Source organism: Emydura macquarii, unplaced genomic scaffold (assembly GCF_026122565.2).
Source record: "Emydura macquarii macquarii isolate MOO-44397 ecotype Brisbane River unplaced genomic scaffold, CSIRO-AGI_Emac_v2 contig_1253, whole genome shotgun sequence".
In the NCBI taxonomy this organism is placed as follows: Eukaryota; Metazoa; Chordata; order Testudines; family Chelidae; genus Emydura; species Emydura macquarii.
Window position 1 is genome coordinate 92107317 of NW_027131390.1, and position 20774 is coordinate 92128090.

General features: G+C 38.9%; 1 protein-coding gene across 1 annotated transcript in view; it reads left to right on the top strand.

Moving 5' to 3' along the window:
* The window catches only part of LRP1B (LDL receptor related protein 1B), a 1171881-nt gene that overhangs the window by 696143 nt on the left and 454964 nt on the right, over positions 1–20774 (top strand). The window contains 1 exon segment of the mRNA XM_067549510.1: positions 10198–10380. Within this exon segment, the coding sequence (XP_067405611.1) occupies positions 10198–10380 (183 nt within the window).

Below are 20774 nucleotides of genomic sequence, written 5' to 3' on the forward strand. Positions count from 1 at the left end.
TGTTTTTGTTATTTAGTTACTAGTAAAGCCAAACTCTAGGATGGAGAGAGAGTCCCTATCTCTCAATTAAGGTAACAGGAGAGGAAAAAAAGAGTGCCAATCAATCAAACAAACAAAAACCTACCTTCTAGCAGAGGAATGTCTAGACCAAATCTACTGCCCTAGGCAGCTGCCTAGTTTGCCTATAGCTAGAACGGCCTCTGCTGAAATAAATCCCAAACCATGTTGACAGTTTTACTTCACTGAATTACACTGAACATGATTCTTGTCCTTTTAACAGAGATAGATGTTTCCTAGATCAAGAAACACTAGGCAAGGCAACATTACTTAAATTACCACTTTAATATCTGTGCATATTTTTATACAAGTGTTTGTTTAGCTCAATATAATAAAATAATCAGAGTTTCCTATAATTAGTTATATTTTACCAAAGAATAATCTCTGCAATTTCTTTTATTCAGTATTTCTTATCCAAAACCAAACAAAGAAACAAAAAGCTTAATTGTCCAGAGTTCTTTACTGTGAAAACATATCTGAACTCCAATTTATGGTAGTCATTCTTTTGTTCATACTGTTTGTTTTACTAAATAAAAAAGCAACATCTATTGGCTTGTGTGGCAGTTTAACAAAATGAGCATATCTGGTGACTTTCTTAATTTTTCAATAAAAATTAAAGGAAAGCTTTTATTATTATGTCATTACTGACATTACTGGTCATCAGCTGTGACTTGTGTTGTAGGAAGTTTCCAAATTAATTTGATTACGTAATAAGATTTAATTCTCCACTCACAAACTACTGATACCTCCAAATGTATAAAACCAGGGGAGTACAGTTAAAGTGCCGTAGAAACATATTTGATCTCTGATACAAAAGATATCACAAAAATCTATCTTTATGACATTTTAATTAAATTTTCTGTGGTATTTGTAATATTTTCAATAGACTGAATAATTTTCAGATAAAGTAAAATACTACTGTATTGTACAGTTGACTTTTGTGTCATGCCCACTCCAACTACAGTAGTTAAAATGGGCGCTGTCTCTGTTTTGAAGTTTTTATCCTGTTGCCCATATATAAGGGAATATAAAGTAAGATAAACATATCTTAGATATAAAAAGCCAGATTAATCAATAAAAGAGAAAATCAGCAGAATATGTATGTTCCAGTAGAATCCTGAACGAAGTTTATAAAGAAAACGATTATAAATATTACACTAAATAGCTCCCTAATTTATATTTCTAATATCTTTTTCTTAGCTATACTGAGTAATGAAAACCTAGATATATTCTGCTGTTATAGCCCAGTCATTTTGTATCCTCTGCTTAAATGAATTTCGAATCCTATTATTTGTGCATCAGTTGGGTTCAAATCCTGAAATTAAGCCCCAGCAATGAGGCTTTATTACTTTTGATATAAGAACTTTAATTTAGTTTTCCTGTTTATACCAGGTAATATATTTTATCTTTCTAAACCTAGTTTAGAGCAAAGCTATGAAGAAAGTTTACAGATAGGATGATTTTTAATTAGTGGTAAGAGCCTTGTGGAATTGTGAAAACATTCAGTTGCATGTAGGTTTAATGGGAATAAGCAGAAAGGCTTTGGCAAGGCTGTGGATACATTCAGCATGCTTCCATGTGCTTTGTAAACAAAAACTGCAAATAGTTGTAGTGAAGTTTCTTCCCAACTCCTATAATTTATGTCATTTTTATGGGAAAATATTAATGTATTTCTGTTTTGGAAATTTTAATGCTGTGCATCATGACCTCTTCTTAAAATTAAAACAGAAAATTTTTCAGCTGCTCAGTTTTTTAACCTGAATCCTGCATCTTGATTAAATCAATATTTGGTTGTCAAAACACTATCAATTATTAAAAAAAACCTTGCATTTCTTCAAGTACGATAGCCATGGGTGCTCCACTTCAGAAGTGCATGCACTGTATGTGCCTTTGATTGGAGACTTTTGGTAGCAGTGACCATTCGGTTCTAACATGAACCTTAGCTATCCTTGTGCCCTATACTGAGGGTATATAAAGCAGTGGCAGATGAATTGCCCCCAGTTCCATCTCAGTCACCTCAGCCTGAGATAGATCATCTTAGGGTGTCTCCTCTTTAGCTTGTTTACCTTTAGGAAATAGCTTTATTAGTTTTAGAGTTGCTATTTTTAGGTTTTTTTAGTTAGCCTTTTAGCTCTTACTAATTTTAGTAGGACAATGAGAGTTCTGAGGCACCTTAGACTCACAAATTTATTTGAGCATAAGCTTTCATGGGCAGAAACCTGCTTTGTCAGATGCATGATTTTAGTAGGTTTTTTTTTTTTTGTGTGTGTGGGAGGGGTATTTCTTTGGAAGACTCCTGTTCTTCCATCCTTCCTTCACCCTGCATCCCCCATCTCAGGTCTCTTTTTCAGGGAGTCTGTCCTCAGATTATGCCTAAATCCTCTAGATTTAGTTGCTGCCTCATTTGCCAGGTTCCTATCCTAGTTAGTGACAGCCAGTCTCCCTGTATCTGCTATTTAGGGGACATCCATGTCCCATCTAAGTATAAAATTTGTTCAGGGTTTAAGAATAGGTCTGGAAAAAATAGGGAAATAAAGCTTAGGCTTCTCATGATAGGTTGAAGGGAGCACTCTTTCTCAGAACCAGAACCAGGCCCATATACCCCATATACCCCCCCATACAGCGGTACCACAGTGCCCCATCTGACCTCTGCAGACCATTCATTAAGTAGACCTATGTGGAACAGAACCACTGGGAATAGCACCAAGAGTTCCAGATCCTCTCAAAGAGAAGTCAGTAGCAATAAACCTAAGTCACCTCTGGGACCTGCTGTTCTGGAGACCTCACATCCTAGTTCTCCTGGTACTGAAGGCCCCTCCTCATCTAAGTCTTCAGGTACTTCTAAGTCATTCAGGTACTTCTAAGAGCCTCGTCTGTCACTGGTGCGACGTCATTCTCCAATGCCAGCTTGCTCCCTGGTACTTCTTAGAAAGGACAGACAATTTGATTCAACACCATGTCTGTCTGTCTCTCGCTCAGACTATGAAGATATCTCCTCTGAGTCTCAAGTTTCTGTTCAAAGCTTGCTTGATTACCTTCCCAGAGCTACATCTCCTGACACCTTCTCTGAGAGAGTAGCTCCAAGGCACAGGCAGACTCAAGTCACTTCGTGTTCTTCCTGCTATGACCAGTCTTGGGTGCTCCCTGTTTTTCTTTATGGCCCCTCCTCAATGGCCATATTGGGACCTGTGGACTGCTTCTCCAGAGCACTTGGCTACATCCCTGGGGAGTACCAGAGGTAGCAATCACCTACTCCTCCTGTCCCTCCATGTCAGTTTCTGCCTCAGGATGAATCTTTCAAGGGACAGGAGAAAAGAGATGATGAGGTAGCTACACCATATATTAACATCTCCTCCTGACCAGATGAAGTGGTGATACTTCATACTCCTCACATATGGATGATTTTATGTTGTTCTTCGAGTGATTGCACATGCCTATTCCACTGTATGTGTTTGTGTTTTCCAGTCCATAGTTGTTAGAATTTTTCCTTGGCGGTACCTATGAGGGAAGCACGAACACCCTCCGTTGCGCTGCAGTCATAAAGGACCATGCTTCCCCAGCTCCACTCAGTTCCTTCCTCCTGCACATGATAGTTATTTGAGTTCCCTGTCCTTGCTTCTGCAAGTCTTTAATCAAACCTGTACATAGTACCCATTGTATAGTTAGTGCATTTAGTTAGATGGTTAGTTTTAAAAAAATAAAACATGTGTGGGTGGGTGGGTGGTTCTGGCACCTGGTCTGGGTACTGGCCAGTTTCAGAGATATGCTGTGCTCGCCAGGTTTCAAGCCCTGCCACTCTTATGAAAGGGTGTTTCCTACTAGTGATTCTTAACCCAGCTGCCTTAAGTTCTTGAGGGAGGCTCACATGAGCAAGAAATGTGCCATTTGTAAGAGCTTTAAGCCTCATTCTAAAAAAGACAGGTCAGCCAGGCTAAAATATCTGCTGCTTGAATTGGTGCTACACACTCCATCTGATCCATCTGCCTCGGTTCAGGTACTGAGCACCTTGGCAATGATTAGTTGTCTGCCTACAGTGCTGTCAGTACTGAGAGGCAGATCGGTGTCACTGGTACCGAAGAAGAGGCAATGGGAATCTGAGTCTGTTCCAGGATCATCGAAAGACACAGTGATGTCAAGCTCTTTTTAAGATTTCAGAGTGCGTTCAAAGAGGAAGCACTCCCTAGAGCAGATCTCTAAACAGGTGAGTTCATTGACTTCAGAGCTGTTGAGATCAGCTCCTGAAGCAACTTTGTCGACCTCGACTCATGCCGTAGTACCACAGAGTGCCTTTCTGGTAACATCTACTCCTGAGTCATTTGAGGCTCTGAGGGAGTTGATAAAACTCTTGGTGCCACTGTCACTGTTAACTCAAAAGACTTGGCCAGCACCAGCCCCCAAGGTACCACCATCAGCACCTTTACCTCTAAGCCGAGCAGTTCCATTGCATTTGGCCATCAGGATACCAAATAAAGTAGTACTATCTAGGGGAAAACTGCCAGTGATGTCCCTGGCTCACTTTACTTCAGATCTGAACCTTCTTCACTGATACCGATAGGTACAGCCCTGGCATGGTCACAAGAAGAGGCTTCTTCATTATCAAACTCTGAAGCAGAATTCTATGTGTTGTAACCTAGCCTGTCACACCATTGGGAGTATGTTACTTGCCTGCCCTAGTTTCACCCTGAATTTCAGCAAGGGGCTTATAGAAGGGACCTTTGGGCTATGCACAGCTGGGGGCCAGGGCCATACACAGCTGGGGGCCAGGGCCAGGGCCATGATAGTGTGCATCTGGCAGGCTGAAATTAAAATGGTGTTACCTACAAGCCTGTTTGGATGGCAATGTAGCCAGTGCCATCTGTACTGTGGCATGCTGTGCCCTGCACAACATCTGTGAGGGTAAGGGTGAGAATTTTCATTAGGAGTGAACTCAAGACACTGCCTGTTTGCAGGCTTTGTTCAGGTAGCCAGAATATATTGTAGAGTCAAACCAATTTGTTAACAAATAAAAAAGTATTGAAATAACAATATTTTGAAAACCATTGCAGACATCCCAGCTACCTGTAAACAAATAAAAATTAAAGTTAAATACAAAATAATGTGAAAAGGTATACAAAACTCTACTTAATAAAAGAGTGCAAGCTGTACAGTCTCACTGGGAGTGAAACTGGATGTTAGACTTGTACCTGTTTTCCTTACTCCTGGGTATACAGATTGTACGGTAGTAGAGTGGACAGGAAGCACCTGTCCATTACAGTTCATAGACTGATTCATTGCCCACCCTGGAATTATCCAGTTGGCTTCCTTGTTTGCAGTACATGGTAATGTAGAAGAAAGTCCATGGGCACTTGTGATAGTGCAGGAGCCGGGGACTGTAACCTGGTCGCCAGCAGGATGAGCAGCCACTCAGACAGCTCCTGCTGCTGCTGTCAGTCCTCCTTCCTCATCCTCCTTTTATGTTCAGAGTACTATTTGAACATTCTGTCCTCCCTTTCCACTTTCTCCTTTTACATATCCTGCTCCTCCTTCCCTCTCATCATCTGACCTGCTCATCATCTGACCTGTGCCTAAAGTTGCTATGCATTTCATGAAGTAGGTCATATCTTAGCTTCTTTCTGCTGGTGTAGCATCCTCTTCCCAAAAAGCCTGGGTCACTGCTTTGGTCCGGCAGAGGCCAAAGGAACTGAAAGAGTATGTTATTTTTTGTCCATTGAAAGAAAAGAAAAGAATTCCCTCTTTTGTGTTCTGCACCATGGCAAGGCCACACGTTGATACTTTTTATTTCATTTGGCCTTTTCAGAATTTGCTACTAGCCAGGTTCTCAGCCCATAGACATACTGTGGTAAGAATTTCGGATATAATTAATTTTACAAAATAAATGTTTTAAAACCGGATTTGGAGGGCTTAGGGCAATGAGACGTGGGGCCTGTTACTGGTATTGGTTTTAACATTATTTCAGGCTGGAGAAGCTTTAGAGCCTCTGATTAGAAGAGGGAGCATATTTTCCAGGCTAGTGGTGGAATTCCATCTATCTATGCAAAGGAGAAGTTTTGTTGCCTGCTGACTGAACAGCATATCAAGGAATGGAGAGGGATTGTAAACTACAGGGGTAGCTGTTGGAAGTTTGCCATCTCCAGGAATCTCACTGTCTTTAATGAAAAATTCTCAAATACCATCATTCAAGAGTGGGGGGAAATGTTGGCAAACATTAACAGAATGCTGAATCAAGACACAGAGGTTTGTTAATAGCAGAACTAGTTCCTTCCTCTTCCTCCCCTCACCTAGGCAGTGTATCATGAATGGAAAGCACTAAGATGCTAAGTACTGCTATCCCCAAGACAGTTAAAGCAGCCACTGGGATTTATAATCCAGGCTGTCTGGAATTATGCTTTGTTAGTAATGGTATAACTGTAACAGTCTGCCGGTGTGACAGAGTTACAAAGAGAGCAGTGTATGCTCTAATAAGCACTCATATACAGTGTGTGTTAAAACATTTTAAAATTTACATGGATATGAAACACTCTGGCATGGATCACCCAACCCATGAAAATACCTGAAAGAGACGTTCTGGGGGGAATGCCTCAAAATATTTCCTTATAGAGTTTCTTCCAAATGTGGAGGAGGGTTTCTCCCCCACACCATGGAGAGATGGAATGATTCATCATCCCTCTCCCAAACCCCATAGATCCTAGGAGATCTACTGGAAACAAGGGTCCTGCATGTGGGGATCCTATCCTTCTGTCGCCTGGGGATACGAATGCCTGTCTGTTCTTTAGTAATACAATTTGAAAGGAGGTATCAGAGGACCATTAATAGGATTGTTCTCATGCAGAGGGGGCTACAGAAAAGATAATATGGTCCTAGACCATGTTATTGAATTCAAAGTGATCATTACTAGTGTGATGGGAGATACAGCATTTCCAGCCTCAGGCATTCAAAAAAGGATTCAAACACCTGCAAATCATGAGATTGGTTTAAAAACCATGAGTTGGAAAAAAAAAATTAACAACCTTCTGACTTTTTTTTCACCTTTAGGGAGAAGCCACCCATCCCCAATTTTGTGGTGATCATCATGGGGTCAAAATTCAACCTTAACTATACCCACAAAAATGCAGACTCTCTGTTTGCTGTGAACACTTTTCCAGGGGGACACAGGGAGCTGCCATTCTTTTGCTCTCTATTTACCTACCTACCTACCTAAGCAATGCAGGAAGCCACCCAACTCACATTTTCTCTCCATGTTCCCCAAAACCACCTCCTCCTCCTCTGTCTGCTCTGTAAATTCACTTGTTTCCTGTATTTCCTTTCCTTCTGTGCATTGCCCTAAATGAGCTTCCTGCTTCCTCTTCCACGTTATTTTGACTCCTCATATTTTTATTTCCTGTCCTGTTTCCTAACACATACCCTCTCCCTCTTGTCCCCACCATGTCATTCCTATCCTCTCTATATTTTCCTGGCCCTACCTGGTCCTGCCATGGTGACTGGGTCTTCATGTTTCCAAAGGGTGGATTGTTTACATCCCCATTGGCAATAACGGACACGATGTCTCTCTTTGCTGGGAGCAGGCTTGTTTTCATCTTCAAAGATGAAAAACACATGGTGGCCATATTGCTGAGGGCAGCCTGTGACTTCAGTCCTGTTGATGGTAGTGGGATATGGTGGCCAATTTGGATAAGTAGAACTTTGTGAGTTTGAATGCAGAAATCAGAAATTCATGAGACCTGTTTAAAAAGAAAAATAAGTATTAACAGACGTGATAAAATCATAAGAATTGACACCACTGGAGATGAGGATATCTCCTCCTCTGGGTCTACTTGCTGTCCGGGCCTGGAGTGAACAGTCCTGTATCCCCTCTTTCTGTTTGGATCAGACCTTGTGGATACCCTTTGTGTGGTTCTAGGAATGGGCAGAAAGCTAAGTTTTCCTTGTATCCAGAATAAGTTAGATCTGACTGTGAGGAGCCCCGTTTTATGAGAATTTATATAGGATGCTTTGGAATCCTATATTTCTTTTTAAAAAAAGAGAAAGTGACACAAACAAGTGAAATCCAAAAGTCTGAACTTAGTGCTGCTGCTTTGTTCTTAACTCAAAACAATATAGAGAATGTTTTAAAATTAAACCTTTAATTGTTTGTGGAGAATCTTAATATTATGTAACATGGAAATTATCTGCAGAACTTTTTCAAATGTGTTGGCAATGGATTTTGTCAGGACTGCAAAGAGCAGCTCCCAATATGCTGGTCTGTACCTAACTACACTGCAGTGTTGTGGACTGAATGTAATGTGTGCTCCTGGCACTTTTCTGTGAACCCCCAACCATTGCTTCCACATTGTTTTGAAGCTCAGTGATGTCACTGCTTTGAGTGAGGGCAGCCTGAAATTGCCTCAAAGTAACATCACAGAATAACAGTATAAAACTTCAAAGTCACTCAGAGCAAATAGTTTGGAGGACCCTGAAACAGCAGAGTTTATTTTTTGATTGAATATCCTTAGATAGCCGTGAAGTTACTTCTGTATTTAAACAAAATGAACAAGTTGCTGCAGTAACTTCCTCACCAATTGTACGACAGAGAGACTGCATTGAAGAAAGAGATTAATCAAAAAAGGAAGTTCCTATATTAAAAAGAAGTCCAGGGCTTTTACTGTCACTAAAACAAGGAAAATAATAAAATGATTTAATATTTATTTGCTTATTTAATAAAATTGACTATTATCATGGACAAATGCTGGTAAAATTTGTTCAAATTATCCATTTCAGTATAAATCAAGAATGCCTGACTTTTCAAGCCATGACCTTTAAAATATGCCTTACTATGGTTCAGAGGTTTGGAATGCTAGAAATAATCTTGGTGGTGATGGTTAGGTTAGCAGAGTACAGGTGAGGAGTCCAAACATGCAAAATAAGACTTCAATCTTGGAAACACACACATGGTTATTGTTAAGCGTGTGGCTAAACCCAGTGAACTTTTATCACATAATTACTGTGCTTCAGTACATATAGGGCTGAATCCTCAGCTGCACTGAGCTCATATTCAGCATAGCTCAGTGGGGAAAGGCCCGGATGACTGTCACCTTTTGTGCCTTTGAGATCCTTGGAGGCAGTTCAGAGCTGAACTGGCCTCTGGTGCACATTAGAGCAGTTGCATGGCTGTTCTAACTTATGCCAACTGGAAACATCGCCCAGGGACCATTCTGCTTGTCCAGCCACGTCAAAGCACATTGATTTCCAGTGCGGTCCCTTCAGGCTTTTTTTGTGACCCAGAACATCCACTGTGCCAATGCAAGATTAAAAGTGAGTGATATAAAACTAGATATGGCAGCTTGCTAGCTGAGGAGTTCACTGTGCTGCAGAAGAATCCTCAGCTTTCTTAATAAGGCACCTTTAAATCCCCTTTTTGCGGCTCTAGCTAGGACCAAGGATCTGGCCCATTCTCTTGAAAATGAATTGAAAATAAATGCCTGCATATTGTCTTATTAAATTGAAATGCACTTGACTGTGACCTCTTCTTGGGCTCTGAATTCAGGCTTCCATGTTGTCAATGTTCTCTAATTGAAGCATTTCCATATTTTTATTCAACATTTCAGCCAAGATTTTCAAAAGTGACTAGGAATTTTTTGGGAGCCTCTGTTGTCGGGCATCCAAAAATGAAGTCACCCAGAATCACTAGGTGCTTCTGAATATCTTGGCCTCCATTCGCCTGGTTGCTGTAGAGCTGATTTCCCTAATTATTTACTGTGGGATGAAGCAATTTAGAAATGAAAGGATAAACCAAACCCCCTAAAGCTCATGATCACTACAGATTTATTTTACAAACCTATGGTCCATATTCATAATATATTTCATAGACTCAATAACTATATTTTTAAATTAAATTGCTGGTTATATATGCAATCTGTCAATACATGTAACTTTTTTTTTAGGTATAAGGTGTGAAAAAGGAGATGTTTGTTTCAGTTAAAAAAACACTGGCTTCATTCCTGTTACTCTACACAAATTGCCAAATTTAACTGAGCAAACAAGACAGCTTTACAGCTGTATTTATATAAACTAGTTTCTCCATGTATAACTGGTGATAGAAAAAATAAGCATTGTGAACAAGTTATTCAATATAGTTAATCCTATCTCTTGCTTATTTTATCTAAGAAATTCCCTTTCCTGGAGGATGCAATGAGAAAGAATTTCATTGTAACCCTGATGGGAATTGTGTACCTGTGTTGTGGCGCTGTGATGGGGAAAAGGATTGTGAAGATGGCAGCGATGAAAAGGGCTGTAATGGAACTATACGCTTGTGCGATGAAAGAACCAAGTTTTCCTGCAAGAATACAGGTACATTATTATATTTTTCTCTGATTCAGTTGTTTGTCTTTCTCAATGTCATTGAAAATGAAACTCATTTACTATTTGTACGCAATGTCCTACATGCTATACAAACATATATAGTTGGAATACGCCATCCCTAGCTGAAGAAGTTACATTTTAAACAGTTCAAACCAACAAAACTGAAATCAGCAAACAAAACTAAAAGGTAAAGGCTGGTGAAAGAGCTACAATGTTCATAGAAAATCCTCACTCCTGCAGAGACATTCAGGTGCTTAAATTTAAGTATGTGAGTGGTTCTATTAAAGGTGTCACCACATTTCCCTGAATGGCTGCATTAATGGTACGTAGATAATGACTTTGAGCACTGTGGAGACAGCAGAGGCTGAAGCTAAGATGATCTTTCCTCACCCATCTATCACTCTCCTCGTTCCAGCCAGCGTTGCTGGCTGGACACTCAGGGAGGATTCTTCTTCTTTTTACTAAGGGCTGTAGCAACCGGAAGCAACAGAGAAACTATGCCTTGAGGGGCATTTCAGAGATAGGATACCTCCTTGTCCTCCCATGCAGGCTGATGTGCCTGCACACTCCGCATTACTCAGCACTGTGCCTAGCATTTTCATTCTTTTTGAGCGCATCCCTAATCCTGAACAATCTCTGTTTTCATTCCAGAGGGCTTTTTTTAAACTAAATCTTGTAGCCTGTTTTAACTGGCTGCTGATCTCCGATATATTGATTGAATTGGCAGAGAAGAATGGACTATTATTAAGTAGAGTATATGCTTATTACTGGGCACAGAGCTGTTTGGTTTTGTCAGTTATCTCAGTTCTACTAGTAACCTGGGAATAACGCAGTCCCCCATTCCACTCAAAGAAACTAATTACAGGCTTCAGAGTCTTTTCCCACAGCACTGTTTTGAAATATTAACATTGTATTAAAATAGCTTAGCTGAGATATTTTATTACTCTGATTGCTGCCAATTAAATGCTTTAAATAAAAGATAGAAGTGAAAAGCTGCCACTGCTGTCAGTAAGAAAACATTGTGGAAACCACGTGGCCGTTGGGTGATGAGAAATGCAAAATGTCTTAAACATGCCTGCTGGCCACAATTAAGCATCCTAAAAATGCTAAATGTGGACATGGCTATAAGTGGTAGCTTAGCCCATTGCTGGCAGGCACTTCCCTTTACAAGAAGGCATTTAAAACAGTAACAAAATTTGTAATTCACAATAACTTTACATCTTTTAATTTGTGGGCGTGCTGTAACTCTGATTTCAGGAGTCTGTCTGTACAACTTATGAGTTCTACATGATGATTATGAAGTTACGATGAAATGCTGTATGCTTTGAATGTCTCTGTGAATTTGGAATTCACCATTTGCTAACATTGCCTTTAGCACAGACCCCACCAGACTGGGGACAATGAAGAGTTGTTAAAATTAACAGCTGTGCTCTGACTGTACAATAGGTATGCTCTGGATAGTGCCAGAATTAGGTATGACCAAATGTCCCTGCAAGGGGCTGATGAAGTGGAGAGAGTGGAAAATTTCCAAACAGGTCAGAGACCGAGATTATAAAGCAGGGGGGTTAAAAAACTCATAGGGGAAAGACTTTTAGGGGGCAGGAAGCTTTGGGTAGAAGAGGGGACAATATAAGCATGGTTTTGTATGAGGGGTGGGGAGCTGTGATGGTTGATGTTAAACTATAGTGTGGTATTTTTAAATTGCCTGTTTGAATTCCAGGCAGTATCCATGTTTCAAATGTTATAAATATATGAAAGTTTTTTTTTTAATCATAAATCTCTGAGTACCTCAATTGTTTCTGGTACCTATTTTTTTAATCAACATTTTAAATTACTAGTCTGGAATAATTCACTGACATTTTCTCTGATCTCAGGAGTTCAGTGTATGTGAAATAACAGCAGCTCTCAAGGCATCATGAGTACAGGATGCCAATAAATAAGTAGCTTTGCAATTCTTTTGTGAAGTCCAAATTATCTGTGGTTGATCTGAGCTCATTGTTTATATTTTATTTAGAAATATAAATTTGATTAATATTGTAGGTGCAAAGGAAAATACTGCCACTTTGCTATTTATTCCATTTAGTTTTGTAGGCCTGATACATACTAAAGAAATTAAACTGATTAAAGTATCCAGGATATTTGTAGATGGCTTTGCATCCCATATGATCTGCAGAAAAGTTCACAAATGTTCTAACAAGTTACAATACACTATCTTTCAACAGGCTTACCCGTTAAAGTTTACCACTCCAGGGTTTCCATCCCCCAGACTATTTACTGGGTTGTGACAGGCCATAAACATTTACAAATGGGTCCTGAACCCACAAAAGCTTGAACTGTTTCATCTTGTCTACATGGGTATAGACAAGGTGAATCAGTTCAAATAGTCTTCTCACTGCTGTCCCACAGTGCACTGATGGCCTTGCTGAATCTCACAGGATGAACTACTTCTAAGAGCTGAAGTGGAAATTGTGAGACAGAGCGCATTGTGACTAGAGAGTTTAGGTTAGCTCTGGTGTGCACAAGGGCAAAACTTAAATGGGCTTAGTCTGGCTAATGTAGCTGCACTGAACTGAGTGCCTAGACCAGTTCAATAAACCAATTCAATTACAATGGCTTAGATCAGTGGTTCTCAAGTTTTCTGGGTTTAAGACCCATTTGTAAATGTTTATGGCCTGTCACAACCCTGTAAATATTCTGGGTGCAGAGGCCCTGAAATGGTATTGGTTGGGTCCTGCCTGACACTTACTCCACAATTGCGCCTGTTGCAACTCCTGTGCTGTGGGGCTGGTTGGACTTAGCTCTGGGCATTGCAACCTCCAGGGTTGCAGTTCTGTTCAGGTTTAGCCTCACCCCCCTGACTGGGCCAAATATGTGTGAGTAGATTTGTGACCTGACTCAAGCAATGGCAGTGCCACTCACTCAAATTCAACCTAACTGGACTCCTGTCATCATGATGGATGGGACAATCCTGAGTGGCACTGAGACCCCAGAGGTTGCAGTGCCTGAAGCAGGGAGATGAGCCCAGCCAGCCCCATGGGGCAGGAGCCACAGAAGCTGCCATGTGACAGAATGACAGAAGATTGCGGTTGGAAGGGACCTCAGGAGGTCATCTAGTCCAACCCCCTGCTCAAAGCAGGATCAACCCCACCTAAATCATCCCAGCCAGGGATTTGTCAAGCCTCACCTTAAAAACTTCTAAGAATGGAGATTCCACCACTTCCCTAGGTAACCCATTCCAGTGCTTCACCACCCTCACAGTGGAAAAAGTTATTCCTAATATCCAACCTAGACTACCCCCACAGCAATTGAGACCATTGCTCCTAGTTCTGTCATCTACTACCATTGACAACAGCTTAGCTCCATCCTCCCTAGAACCCCTTTTCAGATAGTTAAAGGCTGCTGTCAAATCCCTCCTTCATTCTTTTCTTCTGCAGACTAAACAAGACTAGTTCCTTCAGCCTCTCCTCATAAGTCTTGTGCTCCAGCACCCTAATCATTTTTGTTGCCCTTTTCTGGACTCTCTCCAATTTGTCCACATCCTTTCTATAGTGGGGGCCCCAAAACTGGACACAGTACTCCAAATGTGGCCTCACCAGTGCTGAATAGAGGGGAATAATCACTTCCGTCAATCTGCTGGCAATGCTCATACTAATGCAGCCCAATATGCTGTTAGCTTTCTTGGCAATAAAGGCACACTGTTGACTTATATCCAGCTTCTTGTTCATTCTAACCCCCAGGTCCTTTTCTGCAGAACTGCTGCCTAGCCAGTCGGTCCCCAGTCTGCAGCAGTGCATGCTATTCTTCTGTCCTAAATGGAGGACTCTGCACTTGTCCTTGTTAAATCTCATCTGATTTTTTTTGGCCCAATCCTCCAATTTGTCTAGGTCACGCTGTATTCTATCCCTACCTTCCAGAGTGTCATCTTCAAACTTGCTGAGGGTGCAATCCACCCCATCCTCCAGATCACTAATGAAGATCTTGAACAAAACTGGCCCAGCATCAACCCCTGGGGCACTCCACTTGTTACCAGCTGCTAACTAGACATCGAGCCGTTAATCACTACCCATTGAGCCTGTTGATCTGTCCAGCTTTCTGTCCACCTTATAGTCCATTCATCCAACCCATACTTCTTTAACTTGCTGACCCTTTCAAACATTCTGGAGACCCAAATTTGGGTCCTAATCCACAGTTGAGAAGCTCTGACTTAGATCTCTAGTATAGACAAGACATTATTGAACTTTTTAGCTCCTTCAACTCTGGTATTTAAAAAAAAAATTCCAAAAAACTAGGACTAAATTTAATTGTGTTTAGTTTTTTAAAATCTTTCCCACTATTTTTGAGGAATTTAGAGTGGCTTTTAATATGACTTTTCTATCTTGGATATTAGGATTTTAAATGATTCAGTGGATTCATTTAATGATTCTTGGAACAGTTGTATATTTCTAGGGATTGATACCATGCAATATGTACTTTCACTGTTTTATAGGACTTGTGTTAGTTTCATGAGTTTGGACTGTTAATTCCTTCATTTTTTGTATATATAAAACCATAAATACATGTTTAATTAAAATGACTGTATGTGAACGTTATGTCACATACAAAATGTAAAGAAAATGTAGCTCCTTTTCTGTCATATTTTATCCAGGAACAACTTCTTGTGACCAAATTATAAACACCATAAAGAGGTGTTTTACAGTGAAATTCATGATTGAAGCTTAATCATACTAACAAGACTGTATAGTCTTCAGACAAGCAAACAATAAAGAAGCAGTTCAGCCAATTTAAATGGATTATTTGTAGATTATTTTGGAGAAATCTCCAAAATTTGGATTATTTGCCTAAGAGAAATAAGAGCTTCCCAAGTAGCTTGATTCCAATACATGGACATTCCCTGGGAATTTAGAAGGGTGTTTGAGGTATGACTACCACGAACTCTGAAATACTACAAATATAATAATAATTTTTTTGTCTAGTGGTGCACAGTTGATTCTTTCCCAGGAGAAAGATCTGATATACTTTTTTTGGTTTATTTTTAGTCCTGGTATTAAATTAATGGCTTTGAAGATTATACAAGCAGCAATGTATTAAACAGATGAATGTGTTGTGTGAGTGTGCATCACAGTAAAAAGTTAAATTTAATCCTAGTTCACAGTCTATGCTTTTGCTTGCATTTCCCATCTGAGTTACTAAGTGCAAATTTCTTAAAATAGAATAAGGAAAATAGATTGACAGTTACAGAGAATTGAAACTATAACGTATAAGGAAAATATATTCAAATCAGGGTGGATTCATTTAAATCAAGGCATTTTAAATTGTGATTTAAATCAACTTTTGTATTTGAACTTCGGTTATTTTCTAAAGAAAGGTGCAGTCTCATTGGTTGTTATAGCCATTAAAATATGTCGATTTACAATTAATAGTGCATTTACACTACATTTAGTACATCTTTTTGCTATCTAGGAGGGTACACTATGAATATATAGATTTATTTAAGCAATAATATAGCTTAATATATTCAAATTATTATTAATTGTACATTGTTAGTGTGATAGAAAATGATGAATGATATATTGCTTATTTATTAAGTAATTAATTTTTTGCTCACGACTTGTCAAGCTGCAGTAGCATGGCAATTGGAATTTAATTAAACATAAAAAATCACATAAAATGCATTTTTATGAAACAAAACAACCTTAAGTATTTTAGATACATAAACTTCTTTTATCAAAACATGTTTCACATTTAAAACTAAATAATTTATTAAACAGCAGGATTAACTGTTGTCAGTGAACTAAACTGATTATTTCAAATCTGCATAAGAAAAGTTTCAATATGCCTAAGTGAAAGTGAGTGGAGCTTAAGTTCCTATTCACTTAAGACTTTTGAAAATGAGATGGTCTCCTAAGTTACTTAGTCTGTCCTTCTAACTTTTAAAACTAGTAGCTCCACCTTCCTCATTTTTATTCAGAGTCTGGAGGAGAAAAACAAGTTTTCCTGCATTTTCAACTCCAAGTCAATTTCTTAACTTTGAATGAATTAGTCCAAATAAAGAATATATTTCTCTGTGTCTGCAGAATAGACTGCTGATGTTAAAAAACGGGTTAGCACTTCAACAAACTCTGGTTCCAGGTGCTTAGCTAGTGACTTCAGCCAATTCAATGATCTGCCTTTCTTTAAAACTGTCTCAGCAAACACATACTGCTTGAATGGTTCACTTCCAGTCCTGACATGTATTATGTTTGGCACGGTTGATGGGTGATTATTAGATGCCCATGCCATAGCAGCAGCATCTTATACAGCAGCTAGGGCATTTACCCTGGTATTTTGGGTTGAGAATATCGGCAAGAAAATGAGATGGAGTAAGTGCTTGATCCATCTGCTGCTTTACAGTCTATAATTTAACTTTATTGTTAGATACTGCTTTCTTCAATGTCTTTTGAAATACTTTACAAATTTCAACAGCATCAACAATACAGCAGCAATATTTCTGCAGTTTGTCTAACGCTATGGAAATAGGTTTCAATATATTCAGCATATGTTCTACATTTCTTTTAATCTCATGTTGACTACTTTGACTGTTATAGTTCCATCTATTTTGTCATTATTTTCTTCCGAAATTATCAGAATAGGCTAGTTCTTAATAAAGAGCTCAGAGCAGTCAACCACTGAATTCCATTGCACATCTTGGGGAAGAATTCATTTGGATCCTCCTGCAATCTTCAGTGAAGCTGAAGCAATGTGGTGTTATGAAAGTATGGGCTCCAACACATGTGATGACTTTGCCAGTCTCTTACTATGGTCCCTAGATTCTCCACAGGATCAAAGCCCTTAATACAGCATGTGACCTGTTGTATCCATATGTATAAAGCTGGATTCAGCATATTTATTTTGTATTTAAATGTTTTAAGAAAGTATAATAAGTTTAAGCCTTCAAATATTTTGCATTAAATTCAGATTTCATTTTAAACAATTTTATTTTTAAAAAGGAAATCTTATTATAATATAAATAACAAAATTAAAAAATTCAAGTTAAATAAAAAATCCAATTTTTAAAAAAACATCAATTTTATCCATCATGATTAACATATATATGTAGCAAATCAACATTTCCTAAGTACACTTAATGGACAATTTTTAAAGTATGTTTGTGATATATCTAATGTTTAAAGATGCTTTGAAATGAAACAAAACCTGATTTAGAGCATTTTCCTTAGGGATAACCCAATTAAAGAAGTAATAATAAGTCACCAATGTATCCATCTTTTTCAAAGCTGCTATTGGAAGCTTTCTTAACTTCGGAGTACAATGTATCTTTAAAGCAAAAGATAAACCCAGACATAGTTAGAAAATAGACATTTTAATTAGCATTTTAATAAGCAGTCTTTAAGACCTATGTAACATCTGAATAGGGTGAGTGTAATAGACTGTTCACATCCAACCCCGTTCAAAAAGCATTTTTTACTTTGTATTAATACTGGATTATATTTTATCTGGAGCTGCAGCATACTGTTGGACAGGGATTCAGACTTTGATATGTAATCCCTCTTAGGTTTTCTTTGAAATGCGTTCAAACTTACTGCCATTTGGCTTTTTGAACAGTGTATAGAAATCAGGTCTTAAAGGTATAATTTTTTTTTTTTTTAAAGAGTTAATTGTGTCATATCAACAGAATAATTAAAACATTGCTTTTAGTGAGTCTACTTTAACAAAAAATACAACTATGTGAAATAAATAAAAACAGGTATTTGTTATTAGAAACTTTGGTTGTTACATATCAAAAGGAGATAAAAAGGGAGATACTTATAGAGCAAACATAAAACATGCCATGCCAGATCTGATCACTGGCCATCAAATCCAGTTCCTGTCTCTGGTAGTGCATAATTTCCTGAGTGAAACGTCAGTTATTCCACTTTATGCATTTAGCCATTTGTATAGTGCTGTACGTGGAGAGTGAGGGCTGAGCAATTTACATAATGAATCACAACATTTAAATGCTCTCACTTTAGCATGCATAATTGTTTCAGAGTGTTGGTTTCAATCCTGCTACCAATGAATGTAAGGGATCTTTAGCAGTGACTGGATCAGGATCAACACGATCAGGCCTGTTGTTACTGGTCATCCAATTATTTTCTTTTTCTTTCTTTCAACCTCCAGTAGAATTTTTGATTTAACACACACATATCTCATTTAAAAGTGCCATTGTTTTCGCTGGAATTTTCCCCTTTAGATGTATCCTTAGTTAATTACCATGTAGACATTTAAACAAACAAACAAAAAAATCACTTTTGGGGCATATATTTCCCAAACTTTCACAAGTCATCCATTTATTTCAAAGCTTTACTAGTCTCTTTCATTGATGTTCAGTTTTATGTACACACACGCATGCATGCGCCTTGCAGTGTGGTGTTAGAGAAAAGAACTTGGCAATAGAGAGACTGAGGCACTGTGTAACCTTCAACAAGTTATGCTAGTGAGCATGCACTGGTGTAACCCAGCGCAGATCTGAAACCATCATTTCACGTTATTCTCACTGGATTTTAAACCTTTCTGTATTTTTTTCTTATTTCACACTGTAAATAGATAATAGTATTTTTCTGATTGAAATTGCATGAACACTGAAACATGAGCAAACAAAAGCTGGGGAATAAAGAGTTTAGGGCCTGGTCCTGAAAGATGTTGAGTACTGAAAACTCTCATTGACTTCAAAGAGGATTGTGTGCACTCAGCTTCTCTCAGGCCTAATAAGGAGGAACAAATGTTAAATGAAAATGTACTTCTTGGAGGTGGCCGTCTGGGAGTAAACCGATGGTGTTGCCCTCGGAAATCCATGCAGGAGCTGATTTTTATAGTTTCGGCCTTAAATTTTGCTCTATACTTTCCCTTGGAGAGGCAGCTGTGGAATAGTGGCATTATCTTTCTGGAGGGAGCCATGTTTCCAGAGTATTGGAAAACTATATGTCAAAAGATGGAGAGGTCAGCCCTTTGTGCAGCTATCTCAAAAGCCATGGAATTTTCTCACCAGTGGTGATGCGACTGAAAGATGATGGAGAGAGGGGGAAGATGTGCACCCTGCCCTCTTTGAATGCTGACAAAACCCTTATCCAAAGGAGATGATGTATTAGGAATTAGAGTTCCCACATTGACTACACAGAGATCCAGAATAAATTTTCTTGTCCCATGAATTATTTGTAGGAGGGGGTGATACACAGCTGAAACATTTTGTGGAGCTTCTTGAATCATGTTTGGTGCAAGAGTGAGTTTTGTTAGAAGGTGTTGGGTTTCTCCCAGGCTTCCCCACATCTGCTCTTGCTGACAGAGGAAAATCTGCATCTCTTTTTCTCACTGTCAAGAAATTTGATAAATATTGCTGCACAAAACTTGACAATTCTGCACTGGGGCTGCTGAATAAGGGAAAGTGGGACAGCTAATGTATTGTGGGGGAAGCTGATGAGCTGTGGGATCAAAAGATGTATATTGATAGGCCGGGTGTTCCATTCCCATCTTTTCTCCTGATGCTGCCCCTCTGGTGGCCTGGAGTAACAACTGCAGGGAGTGCCCTGCTGCCTGTCCATAAGTCAGCTGAATGAATGACACTTAAATTGGGGTGTGGTCATGCATGATGAGGCTACAGGCATGTGTCACATCACTTGGAAGCCTTGAGTGATATATAGCCCAATACTTCTTTTATAATTAACCAAATGGGCAAAGAAAACACACGCTAGGTGAACAAGTTCAAATTTGAAAGTCCTTCTTTAAGGCCAATAATTTGATTTGTGGTGGTGGCACAATGTTACTTTTTCTAGAAAGCTGGAGTGGTATTCACAAGGTTGAGGTATTATTTAACATGGTATCTAGTATCATTTACTTTAACATTTCCTTTCACTGTCAATTATACCTCTTCATCCATCTTCAACTACATTTTATTGTCAATATCATTTTGATAAATATCCTTTATTACTGAATCACTTTTCCCCTCCTTAAAATATACCAGGTTATGGATGGAATACTGACTGAACTCCATAATTAGATTATTATAGAGGGTGCAGGTATTACCACCTAGTTCAAGCTGCCCAACACTTTTTACATAAAAAGGCTGTTTTAAGTTGTTTATAACTTTGCCAAGCTTTGACTGCTTGAGTTGAAATTTTCCATGATGGGTGTTTGTCTCTGATATATCAGCCTAAAGTAAACAGTTTGACCTTTTCTGAGGATGAGATTAGGGAAAAAAACATTGTTTACCTATGTTTAAAAAAATGTACAACCATGTTAATTGAGAAACTCTAGCACCTTCATGCTTTATAGCAGAGGCATAAAATTTGGCAAGTGAATTGCTAATCACTCTAGTGTCAGGGATGTGCCTTTTGCTTTCCTTGTGGAAATTC